Source organism: Panthera pardus, unplaced genomic scaffold (assembly GCF_024362965.1).
Source record: "Panthera pardus isolate Hobbes unplaced genomic scaffold, ASM2436296v1 HiC_scaffold_16, whole genome shotgun sequence".
Lineage (NCBI taxonomy): Eukaryota > Metazoa > Chordata > Mammalia > Carnivora > Felidae > Panthera > Panthera pardus.
In genome coordinates this window covers 126,060,099-126,072,976 of record NW_026526721.1, presented here as the reverse complement: position 1 = coordinate 126,072,976, position 12,878 = coordinate 126,060,099, and the positions used below count along the sequence as shown (strand labels likewise).

At 39.2% G+C, this 12,878-nt stretch overlaps 1 protein-coding gene across 3 annotated transcripts in view; it reads left to right on the top strand.

The window, feature by feature from the left end:
* PPP2R3A (protein phosphatase 2 regulatory subunit B''alpha) overlaps positions 1-12,878 on the top strand; it is a 166,360-nt gene that overhangs the window by 32,050 nt on the left and 121,432 nt on the right. For all 3 annotated transcript variants that reach the window (XM_053903791.1, XM_053903790.1, XM_019437213.2), the window contains exon 3: positions 5,975-6,078. In XM_053903791.1, coding sequence (XP_053759766.1) covers positions 5,975-6,078 — 104 coding nt within the window. The remainder of the gene's footprint in view (positions 1-5,974; positions 6,079-12,878) is intronic.

The following is a 12,878-nucleotide window of genomic DNA, read 5'->3' as shown; positions in this document are numbered from 1 at the left end:
TCCTCCATCTCCAGTCTCCTAGAACAATTAATACTGAGCACAGAATCAGATTTTATTTGATCATGCCATTCCCTAGCTCAGCAGTATTCAGGGATTCCTCCCATCTATAGCAGTACTTTGTTTTGTTTGGGTTTTATTTTTATCATGCATGTAAATTGAAGAGTCAGATCATATCTCAGGATTTAGCAGTGGTTTCAGGTGGTGCTGCAAGAGGCAGAAGGATTTAGTAGACTAAGGTTTGCATGTGGGCAAGTAGGAGACCAAGTTGAAGGTCCCAAGACCCCATGCACACTTTCACAGTTCCCCTACTTTCAGGAATAATATTTTAAAGTTTGGAAACTACTGATCTTGAAGATAAAGCCCAAACTACTATTACCTGCATGAGCCTGACCTACTTGCCCTCCCACAGGCATGCCTCTGCGTTTCGGCTCTCATACTTCTCCCTTCCATAATGGGCTTCCACTCCTGACAACCCCCGCATAACCCATCTTTTAAGACCTAACTTCTATCATGTCTTTGGAGAAGTCCCCAAATCCCTACTCCAGTCATGCCATGTCCTTTTCTCTACCTGCTGTCAGAACATTTGCTACTACTATTAAATAATTTGTAAATAGAGTGGTTTTAGGGGAAGTGAAAAGGAATTCTTTTATTCCCCCTTTGTTCACCCCCCCATCTTAGAACTTGCTTGTTGATCCCTTAGATGTTTCTAATGAAAAGTAAACTGACATTGCAAAAATAAGAACTCACCTATCTCTACTTATTTTAGACATGAGGAAACTAAAGTCCCATGAGTACCTGAAGTCACAGAACTAGCACACGTCAGGAGACAAGTGCTCCAACTCCTGGCGTTGTGCTGTTTATACCATATGTTATCTCCCCTGAACATATGCTAACATACCATTAGCAAACTTCCAGTCAGTATCCACCCAAATAAATCACAGGTTCTTTCAGGGCACTGCCATTTTCTTACCCAAAGCTTTGAGAGATGGCAACTCTATGAGCCAAGATGGTAAATTATCTGAATGGGCTGGAACCATGAATCTAAATCCAAAAGACAGAATTCAGCAAGGCTGAATGAAATCTACGTTTAGAGATAACATGTTAACTGCATAAATGCCAAACGGTTATTTCTAACCTGGAGACTGTGAGAGAGAAACAGGCAGTTACGTGGACTGTTTCAGGCAGGCAGACAAGGAGAAACTGTCCAGATTAAGGGACATAGTAGTTCCCTGGTGCTGTGCTGGGCTCACCACATCTGGAAAGCCAATCCAGATGGCATTTAGTGCCTCACTGACAGAGACCTATAGCCTGTTCTGTTTGGAATACAAGTCCTGTAGGACTTCAGCCTTCCTCTGAATATTCCCAACCCCTGACTGAGGGTCCTATTCTCCTCTGCCTTTCTGTTGCCTTGTCTCCCCACTCCTACTCTGGTCCTCCCACCCCTGTATTGTGGTAGCCCTTGCCCTGCTCCATGGTTCAGTGAGAAGAGAGCAGAAAAGCTAAGGACTCCACAGATGGTCAAGAGAGGTGTAGGAAAGAATGTAGTCCAGTCAGGGTAGGGGTCTGTGCATGCTGGGGAGTCAGAGGAAGGACTTTGCTCTTTCTAGGTAATGAGGATCAATCCGTATGTGATATCAGGAAAAACTGCCAGTGTTGAAGCTGACAACATAGAGAAATTTAAAAATTGTGTTTAGCCCTGGTAATAGTAACATATAACAATGTACCGCTTACACCAAATTGTCATGTGGCACAATAGCCAGTATACATGTACTGTCTGAATAACTTGTCTGAATCATACTTGATTGTAGCCCTCCATTCCCTTCATGAGTACCAGGCATTTGTGTTCATTGCTCTTAGACCTTAATTGTCAGCTCACACATCAGGGTAAATTGGTCATACTTCAAAAAGTTAAAACTAACATTGCATATAAAAATGAAGATGGGTACATAGTAACCTCAGTAGGTATCACAAGTGTATTGGTTTGTCTTGTTTTGTTTTGCCTTACTCTATTAGTTCATTTTATTGGATTTTGCCTCTTCATTTTTTAGATCATTTATTTTTTTATTTTTGTTATTGTTGAGGTATAGCTGCCACATAGTGTTAGATATTAGTTTCAGGTGTACAACATAGTGACTTGACAAGCCTATACATTATGCTATGCTCACCACAAGTATAGCTAAAAATCATTTATTTAAAAAGTTTAGTTAATCATTTCTTCCATTTAGCTAATCCACATTTCATCCAGCATTTAGTTGGCTGTGGCTCTTAACATGCACGAAGCAGTCCTGTTTTCAGTTATTTTTTACTATGCAGATTGGTCTTCTCTGACACTAGGCAGTGGACTCTATGCCTGTAGCACCTGTGCTGCACGTGCTTGGATTCTCATGACAAGCTGGTTGTAGGTAAAGGAGAAGAAAGACAGCCTTTAAGGGACAATGAAGCAAGAGGGGGTTGGAGCAATCAGTGAACACTTCTCTGAATTCTTGTAGTCTATAAAGCTCTTTGGAAGGCCAGCTTGAGTTTGCAATCCACTCTTAGTGCCACTTCAGTGTAGCTGTAGGGACTGGGGTCTTTTTTTTTTTTTTTTTTTTTTTTTTTTGAAGTGCAAAGAAAACACTATGTTTATGAAATCTGCATCTGTTGGTGAAATTTAGCTCATTCATCTTTGACCTCAAACAGCCTTAGAGAAGTTAATCGCAATTTCTGATTAAATTCTCAGTGTGTAGTTTGTACTTTTTTCCACAGCTCTAAGTGATGACAGAGAAGAAATTAATCTAGAGAATGAATCTAAGAGAAAAGCAGTGTAGGAACATACACTGAAGAACAGTAAGAAACGTGCTTGTTAGAGACTGGGCCAGAAGACTCGCCATTGAGTTTTGGCCTCTAGCAGGAGGTTGAGGAAGAAGAGTGAGGCTGTCTTCTGAACCATACACTGTCAGCTCCTCTTTTCTGGCTGAGGGAGCACTGCCTTGACCTGTCATGCCTGTGTCCTGTAAGCCAACTTCTCTGTATCATTATTTCTTCGTCTCCAGTATGGGCTGAAAATACCTGCCCTCTTCTTTGTGGGGATCATGTGATGATCGAATGAAATAACATTTTAAAATGTTAAAGAACATTCCACATGTGTTAGGTAATCATCTCTTCCTGTTTGACTCATTAAACAACTTGCTTTCAATTCTTTATGTTGTTGGGCCATTCTTCGATCAAATTATAGATGTTCAGTTTTCCTTGCTCCAGCAACTTTGATTACCATAGACTGACTCTTGGTACCTCCCCTAAATCTGAGTTTCCTAACCCCATTTTCTGTATCTCTCCATATCCCCACTTGTCATCCATTCTTTTCCTTTGCAAAAAGTCTTGACACTGACTTGTTCTCTCCTCTGTTAAAGTCTCTGTTCTGCTGCCCTCGGATTAATATCATTTACTTTTTTGGGCTTCTTATTGATCTCCTGGCTCCCTTTATCTTAATTCTTTGATTTTTGAGCAGGTGCAGCCGGCCATACATTTTTTTAAGTAACCAAAGTGTAACATCTGCATTGCATTTTTTTCCTTTGTCATTTTCTCCAAGGACTAATACTCTCCTGCTGCCTAATACATGGCTACTTAGGGTACCCCACTATGAGAAAAATAGGCCAGCCCTTACCAATCTATTTTAAAACATATCCATTCTATACATTATCTCTTAGAATTTTGCCTTTGATTTTGCCTTTGACATAGAAATTTATGTGTTGGTCTCTCTGTCACTTACTACTCCTTAGGAGCTGACATGTATGCATTTTAACAGAAGTCTTCTAGAGAAAAGAGTATAATTCAAGCGAAAGAAAGTTGTTTAATAGTGGAAGTAGCCCCACAGGATGTAGTCAGCACACAGCCCCAGGTAGTGTTTCAGCTAAGAATGGTAACCACTTCCTGAAGTTGAGCTAGAAGATTCGTGAGCCCTTCCAATTCTAAAAAATCCGTGAGTGACTATAATGGTGGGAGTTTCAAGCACTTTGGCAAGCCAGTTCCAATCTCTCCCTCTATGTACTTTCTCCGTTTGGGGCTCTGCACTCTTGCCTCTATAATACAGACTATTCTTTTAAGCTTTCCTAGCAGTTGCCAGTAGCCTGTCATATCTAAGAACATTTTCTTGGCAAACTACCATTCTGCATGAAAGGGAGAATTGGAAAGTGGATTTGACAGTTTACCACCCAAAGGATATTAATTGTGAGCTTTGTACTTTGGCAATCATAATTTACACAATAAACAAAATCCATTTGGTTGCTAAGCAACACCTTTCCCTCATTCCCGACCTCATTGGTGGTATTTGACCTTTGGACTTAAGAAATCTTAAGGTCTACCCTGTTTGCAGAACATGCTTGCTTTAGTGGCCCAGGCAGGAGCAGCCTCTTAATTCTGCCCTGTACTTACCTCCCATGGCTTGAATTTCACCTTCCATATCCTCATCTCCGACATGAATCCAGCAACCTTGGGTGTTCTGTCATCATAACTCAGAGTCATTATCTCAGACGAGATACTCTTCAGGCTTCTGTGGTGATTCCACATGCACTGAGACTTCACACCAGGAACAGCTTCTCTAGAATCCAGTATGGATTCACATCTAGTGAGCCTCCAAAGGAAAAGCTTCCATTTTTAGAATGATGAAAGCTCAACAGATTCTGTGTCTAATATGAATAATAAGACTGTCTTTAATTACAAGATACACCTCTTTGAAGGGGTCCAAATTTGGGAGTATGTTTTATGTGCATATACAAAATTGAGAACATTCAGAGACTATTTCTCTGCTATTATTTAGATATTATTACTTGAAAGAATTTTCCCTCTAGGAAAAAAGTAGGTAAATTTGGTAAGAAGTCTTTCTTGTAAGAGTATAATTAATTGAAAGAAATAGCTTTTTATTGAAGAAACAAAATCAACACCTTTTAGAGTATTACAGTTTCATATTCATTCCCAGCACCTCCTAAGGCTTCTATTATATGTAGTCATTTGTGGTTGCTTCTAATATATAAATAAATGATAGTGTTTAGTTTTTATCTTTAATCTTTTACCTGAATTATAACCATTTAAAATAGATGCCTGTCTGCTTTGGATTTTCTCTCTCTCTCTCTCTCTCTCTCTCTCTTTCTCTTTCTCTTTCTCTTTCTCTCTCTACCCCTCCCCTGCTCATGTTCTGTCTCTCTCTCAAAAATAAATAAACACTAAAAAAAAAAAATTGGGTGGCGGCACGGAGTGGGGGGGAGTTGGTGCCTTTGTGGCTCAGTTGGTTAAGCCTCTGACTTAGGCTCAGGTCATGATCTTGTGGTTCATGAGTTCGAGCCCCACATCAGGCTCTGTGCTGAAAGTTCGTACCCTGGAGCCTCCTTCAGATAATGTATCTCCCTCTCTCTCTGCCCCTCACCCCCTCATGCTGTCTCTCTCTCTATCTCTATCTCAAAAATAAGTAAATATTTAAAAAAAAAATTTTTTTTAATTAGATGGCTATTTTCTTGAGCAATCTAGACTTTTCCAGTTCTTCCTGACCCTGGGGCTTAATAACATAATAGGCAAAGGAGAGAGGGAGATGTGTGGGAGAGTATATTAATACCAGTGACCAAGTATTAAATGTGGCTGGCTGTAGGACATATACAACCATGACATTCAGTCATTTTTCTTTTTCGAAGGTAGAAAATATATGATGTGAGAATGGTAGGAAGGGAGACTGGTTACTTTATCAGGAAAGGGAAAGACATATCACTGTAGATGATCTTGGAGAAAAGGTCAGATGGATTTCCATTTCCTTCATTAAACATGGAATCTTCTTGTTTCCCCTCTGTCTCTTTCTGAATCTACCATAGCTGATGTATTTGCTTCTGCCCCAGTTTGGCTCCCTCAAGCACCTGTGACACAAAGGCTAAAAGCCACAAAGGCCCATTGTTTGGCTGTGTCATCATTTCAACACCCCTTGGCTTACACTGTATTTGTGTTTTATTTGCAGCTCTGTGGCTGTCCTCTTTATTGGAAAGCCCCCATGTTCCGGGCTGCAGGGGGAGAGAGGACAGGATTTGTGTCCGCACAGTCATTCATTGCCGTGTGGAGAAAGTAAGTATATGACCAGTCACTCCAGGGCTAGGCAAAGAATTGTCTGGTTCTCACAAGGTGCTTTTTAAAGGTCACTTATTTTACACATTCATTAATTTTTCTTTACCCTTTATTTCAACAAGTAAAATTCAGTGATTCACACTTATTTATAACCACACAAATTTTTTCCATAATCTTTATCTACATGTCTCTAATCAGTGAAAGAGATCTTCAAAGCTACCTTTTTAGTAACTCTTTGATAGTTTCTTAGTTTTACTTGTTAAATTTGGGTCTTAGAATTTGACTCTGGTAGCAGTGGCATAAAAGTAGAGTCTCCTCAGGGCACCTGGGTGACTCAGTAGGTTAAGTGCTTGACTTGATTGCAGCTCAGGTCATGATCTCACAGTTCATGAGTTCAAGCCCCATGTCAGGCTCTATGCTGACAGTGCAGTTCCCGCTTGGAACTCACTCTGTCTTTCTCTCTCTCTGCCCCTTCCCCACTCCCGTGTGTGCGCTTGCTCGCTCTCTCTCTCTCAAAATTAAGCTTTAAAAAAAAAGTAGACTCTCCTTTAAGGGGAGCAGACCATATGTGTCATGTGAAAAATACAGCTTCCGGGGGCGCCTGGTTGGCTCAATCGGTTAAGTGTCCAACTCCTGATTTCAGCTCAGGTCTATGATGTCACAGATCGTCATAAGTGTACTCTTAATCCCCATCACCTGTTTCACCTCTGACAAGTTTTCTTTCATTTTAACCTTCTTTTTTTTTTTCTTCCTTCTTCTTTATAAGTTATTTCTTGATATATTTATACATTTTAAGAGAATGTCACAGCTTGCCCCTTCTACCTCTTAACTGACCGGACTTCTTTACATATGTTTATAGCCTTGTTTACATGTGTTCTGCTCACATTTTTTGGGCTAGATACCCTTCCTGGTAAACTATTGGGAAATGCCATTCACCTGTTATCCTCATTGTCGTCATCATTATTATTACTTAAAATCAACATATAATAGCAGAATTCAGCACACAGATCCATTCATGCCACCTAAAAAGCCCTTAGCAGTATAATGCTTGAGAATAGTAGGTGATTGATAAGTGTATTCTTATTTTTAAAAATCTAGCAGCAAGTTGAGTTCACCAAGTTCTTTCTGCATTACATTAGAACAACAGCTATAAGAGTATATAGAACTCCTATCAGTTAATGAACTTTTTGTTAAAGAACCATACCAATGCTAACTGTTAAAATGCTTCATGTTGTCCAGGTGAATTTTAGTCATTTTGTTACAGGGAATAGTTCTAAGTTGTCTGAATACCAAGAACTAAAAGGGCCCTAGGAGAATCATTCCTCATACACTATCTAGCTGACACTTCAAAGTCAGTGCCATGATCACCATTCCACGTCTCCTGTAGCAAATAGAAAACTGCTGGATAAAATCTAAGAAATACCTTTTTTTTTTTTTTTTTTTACATGTGTTGATAAGTAGTCATAAAAGTCAGGGAATTCATTAGAGGCTAGAAATAGCATAAAAGTGCTAATTAACAGGAGTGAACCAGCAAAAGAATTGGCATTTCCCCTTAGGGTATTTATCATCAGTATTTCTGGCAGCCTAGAACCTACAGGAAGGAAATAGAGCCTAGGGCCTGAACAGTAGAGAAGTCAGCTTGGATTCCCTCTCCTTTTCCCACCAGTAAAGCCAAGACTTTAGCTGGGTGGTCCAATCATGTCCTAATTATTATTGTTATTTTAAATCAGCATGTAACAGTAGCAGAATTAAAGAACTTGAAATGTATACATGTTCTAACTTTTGTTCAGCTAACTTCTTTCACCCTGGTAAATATCAGGCCCTGAAAAAGCCTTAGCTGGATAGAGTATGAACCAAGGGTAGAAAGAATATAGATGCTGCACAACTCTTGTCAGAGGTACCTTTAGCCATTGAGATCAGCATTGTTGGTCATCTAACAATCTGTGAAAGCGACAAGAAGTGAGTTATAATTGTTTCAGAAAAAAACTTTGAATAAGCTGAGAGATTGAAAAAAAAGGAAGTAGTCTATTACAGAAGAGATTAGAGCCAGAAAGAAGTAATTATTTTAGGTCATTCTGAATATTCTAGAACCCTACATTTGTGAGCCAAAGGGTGACTATAGCAAAGGAAAACTGTTAACCAACTTGAGTTACCTGTAGTTAACCACATAATCTTAATAACAGCCAGGTTTTTTGTCTTAAGACTGTGTGTCACTGAAAAGGTGGACATTTATGTTGGTAGGTAGAGCAGCAGCAGCAGCAGCTACAGCAGCTGTGTCCTTTTTTTTTTTTTTTTTTAATATTTATTCATTTTTGAGAGAGTGTGAGTTGGGGAGGAGCAGAGAGAGAGGGAAACACAGAATCTGAAGCAGGCTCCAGGTTCTGAGCTGTCAGTGCAGAGCCCGATGCAGGGCTCAAACTCACAAACCGTGAGGTCATGACCTGAGCTGAAGTCATAGGCTTACCGACTGAGCCACCCAGACGCCCCTAGCTGTGTTCTTTTATTGAGATGGATCATTTTAATTTTATCTCTAGGGAAAGGATATTTTTACAAAAGGCAAAGGGGAAAAAAGACACAAAGCACAAGTCTTCATTTTAGGTAACTACAGGAAACTGTTTATGAAGTCATACAGCATGACTAACTGTCCCTGTCTTTTTTCATTTGAAAAAACATTTCTGTGACTAGATTAAGTGTATGTCTGTATATTAGTCTTATTTTATGACCCACACTAAAATGGTTGGAGCGCCCTCTAGTGGGAGCTCCTTTCTGCGTTCTTAAAATGCCCTTTTATTTTATTTTATTTTATTTATTTTATTTTATTTTATTTTATGTTTGTATGTTTTTATTTAAATTCCAGTTCGTTAACATACAGTGTGATAGTAGTTTCAGGTGTACAACACTACCATTCAGCATGGGCTTATCACAAAAAGTGCCCTCTTTAAACCCCCATCACCTATTTCACTCATCCCTCTACCACTGTCACCCCTGGTAACCATCAGTTTGTTCTCTGTTGTTAAGAGTCTGTATCTTGGCTTTTAAAATGCCTTTTAAGGGATGCCTCGGTGGCTCCGTTGGTTGAGTATCCAACTCTTGATTTTTGCTCAGGTCATGACCCCAGGGTTGTGGGATCCAGGCCTGGGTTACCCTCTGTGCTGACCTTGGAGCCTGCTTAAGATTCTCTCTCTCTCTCTGCCCTTTTCCCCTGCTCATGCACTCTCTCAAAATAGAATAGAATAAAATAAAATAATTAAAAATAGTAATAAAATGCCTTTTAAAAGCAGAGGTGCTTTAAGGGAGACCCAGATATGGCTATTTGGGGAGACTAAGCAGCTGAGCATGATGGTTTGAGTTATCATACTGATCTTGAAGATGTGTGTTTATTTTTGCAATTTTTTTTTTTTTTTTTTTTTACCAATTTTACCCTTTGCATAAGGTGACTTGGGCTTAAGTATAGTACATTAAAACTTTCAACTACAAAAAAATTACGGGCAAATAATGACATAGAATTTAAACATATTGGCATATGCATACACAAGCTGACTTGCTCCCATAATAGGCTCTTTATATTCTTGAAAAGTGAAGTCACATGTAAAAGTCACAGAATAACAAGAAATAATTTCCCTGCTATCCCAGTACTCATGGGATGGAGGCTTCCTAGCCCTCCTCCTAATGTTTTGAGGATGAACACCTTAATGGGCTCTTGTTCCCCTGCCTCTGCCCTCCCTCCTTTCCCTGCCTTATTGCCCATTTCATATCTATACTCTGATATCTATTTTATTACAGTCAGGACATTTTTAGGGGAAAGACATTGCTCCATGGCTTTTTTGAGTTCCTGGATTACCTGCTTTGTGGCAGAGATCCTCTCAGTCAGTCAAGTAATATTGATCCAGCTTCATTATGCTTTATTTTCACTTACCTTTGAATGTCACTGTATGATTTGTCTCTTAACAGTATTTTGTTTTAAGAGCTCTGAAAGATACCAGTTTAAAATAGCTATGTTTACCTTCTTTCTCCAGCTTTCACAACTTTTATTTATCTCCTTTTCTCTTCCATATAGAGTTTACCGGCCACTATCATCAGCTGGAAATCATAATTCACCTTTTCTTTCTATTTCATGCTTCTGGTCAGAAAAAGCCATTCTTGATTTGCCTTTTTCCTCTCAGAGTATCTCTCATCTGTGCTATCCTTTCTTTATAAAAGTGCTCCTTTACAAAGATCTCACCACCTTTTTATTGTGATCATCCCAACCATTTTCTAATCCTAGGAGGTGGTTCCCATCAGCATTTATTACATACTAATCTTTTTCTGAAATGTATACATGTTTAACTGTAGAGGCCTTGAGAATGCTAAAGAATGATAAGGAGAATTCATATACAAATTATACTATAACTTTAATAATCACAAATGAAGTCAGTTTTTAAGTATACATCCATTAGATCACAAACATTTTTTGAGAATCTTCTGTGTGAAAGTCACTGTGCTGGCTGCTAAGGAAGAAAAAAGACCTGTCTATAACTGTGTCTGCCCTTTAAGTGCCAGTGAAATAAAAACAAACTAATAGTACAATGGTAAATATAATACAATAAATTAAACAGTACAAAGATCAGTAAAGAATTTAGTTATGAGAGAAGGCTTTTTGAAAGACTTGCATTATTAGCTGAACCTTAAAGAATAGCCAGCATTCCAATAGCAAAGTCAAGAGGGATGGTATTCTAGGAGAGTAGAATCATATGAGAAATGGCAAAGAGGCAAGAATGCACATGGCACACTTAGAGAATAATGGACCAGGCCAGCTGTCTGGAGTGGAAGTTTCATTTAGCAAAGTAGTAAGGTAGATAGGTAGGCAGGCTCCCATCTAGTTACAGAGAGCCTTAAATGCTGAACTGAGGCAGTTAGACTATTCGTATAAGTGGTAGAAAGCTACTGAACATTTTTGAAAAAGAGGATTATATAATCAAAGAATGTTTCGGAATGAATTGCCTGTGTTTTAAGGTTGGATGAACACTGAAATCTGTTTTGACCCTTTTCCTTCTGTTGGTCTCAGCATGAAGTAATAAGACCCTTATTGAACTCAAAAGTACACTGGCATTAGAAAAGAGGGAATGGTTGTATAAAACATTTTGAGGAAATATTCCTAAGGACTCCTGTATTCCCATCCTGTATTCCAAGCACTTAGGGATCCAAGCTGGAAACCTAGGAGTCGTTATGGACTTCCCCTTACTTTCATCCCTCCACACCAATCAACTACCCTGTCCTTTTCATTACAACCAGATTTTCCCCTTTGTCTTCATCTCCCACTGCTACTATCCATGCTCAGGCCCATAGTTGGATTTTTGCTTGATATTTTTGAAAAGCACATCTGATCTTGTCACTGTCCAAGTTAAAATTCTTCCATGGAGTAGGCCAAAGCCAAGTCTTCCTGATCTAACATAAAAAGGCCAATCCTATATGCTCATGTCCACTTTTCTTACCACCCCAGTGTTTGTAGCTGCCAAAATATTCCACACACTCTCACACCAGGCATTTGTACTTGCAGCCCTCCTGACCCACAGCATCCTTCTTTCCTACTTACCAGTTCTAGGGAATCTCACTGGCCCTCTTGTGTCCTCCCATGACACCCATGCTTATTACTTCTGTCGCATGACAGAGTATAACCTGAGTATGTCAGTATAATCTTAATGGTGTAGCACTCTCACTAGACTATAAACTGTTTACAGAGCACAGAACTGTGTCTTATTTTCTCTGAATCCAAAGTATCTTCAAGGCTAGACACAAGTGGCACACAGTTAGCATTCACTAAATGTAATGAAGAAAAACAAGAAAATGTGGAGACTAATGGGATGTGCATAAAATAAGGAAAAGAAGTAAGTTTAAAATGACTTCAAATTTCAAGCCCAGATAATTTGGATATTTCTACCTTTAACAAAAATAGATGTCCAGGAAAAGGACTGGCTTTGACGGGAAGATATAAAATTTGTTTTTTGATACTTTAACTTTGTTGTCAGAGTATAGTTACTAAGTGGAAATGTCCAGTATTAGTTGGGCATGAGGAATTCATAGAGCTTAAAGACTTAAAAGGGCATTCATTCGTTTTTTTTTCTTTTTTTATTGGCCCTTCAAAGTCTAATTTCAGAAACCCTCTATCAGGTGGGCCCTGAATATGTCTGCCAAACTGGGCAAACAGAAGTCTTTGTCTTATGTGGTGCATAGTAGTCCAACTGATATATTCTCTCCTGGCTGGCAGGTAGCTCTAGAGTTCTGGGCCTGGATGTCCTGTGCCAACCCTGAATGGACATTTTCCCTTCCCTGCAATTAGTTTAGTTGATCCTGTGGTCTTAGCCCCAGAAACATTTTACAAAAATAATATGCCATTTTGTTATTGAGCTTTTCTTGAGGTGTCCCTTTGACAAAATCAAGAGCATGGAGGGGCTCCTGGGTGGCTTAGTTGGTTAAGCATCTGACTTTTTGATTTTGGCTCAGATCATGATCTCACAGTTCATGAGTTCGAGCCCAGCATTGGGCTCTGTGCTAACAGTACAGAGCCTGCTTGGGATTCTCTCTCTCCCTCTCTCTCTGGCCCTCCCTTCTGCTTGCTCTCTCTCTCTCATTCTCTCTCAAATAAGTAAGTAAATAAATAAATAAATAAACTTTAAAAACTTAAAAGAACGTAGAAAAATTCCCTTTCTTAATCTTTGAAAAGAGAGAACTTGATTCTAGATCTAAATGGCCTTCAGTTCAGGCTGAAATTAGCAACTGTTGATATTGTAGACATTGTTCACAGTAGCCAGACTTCCTAAGCA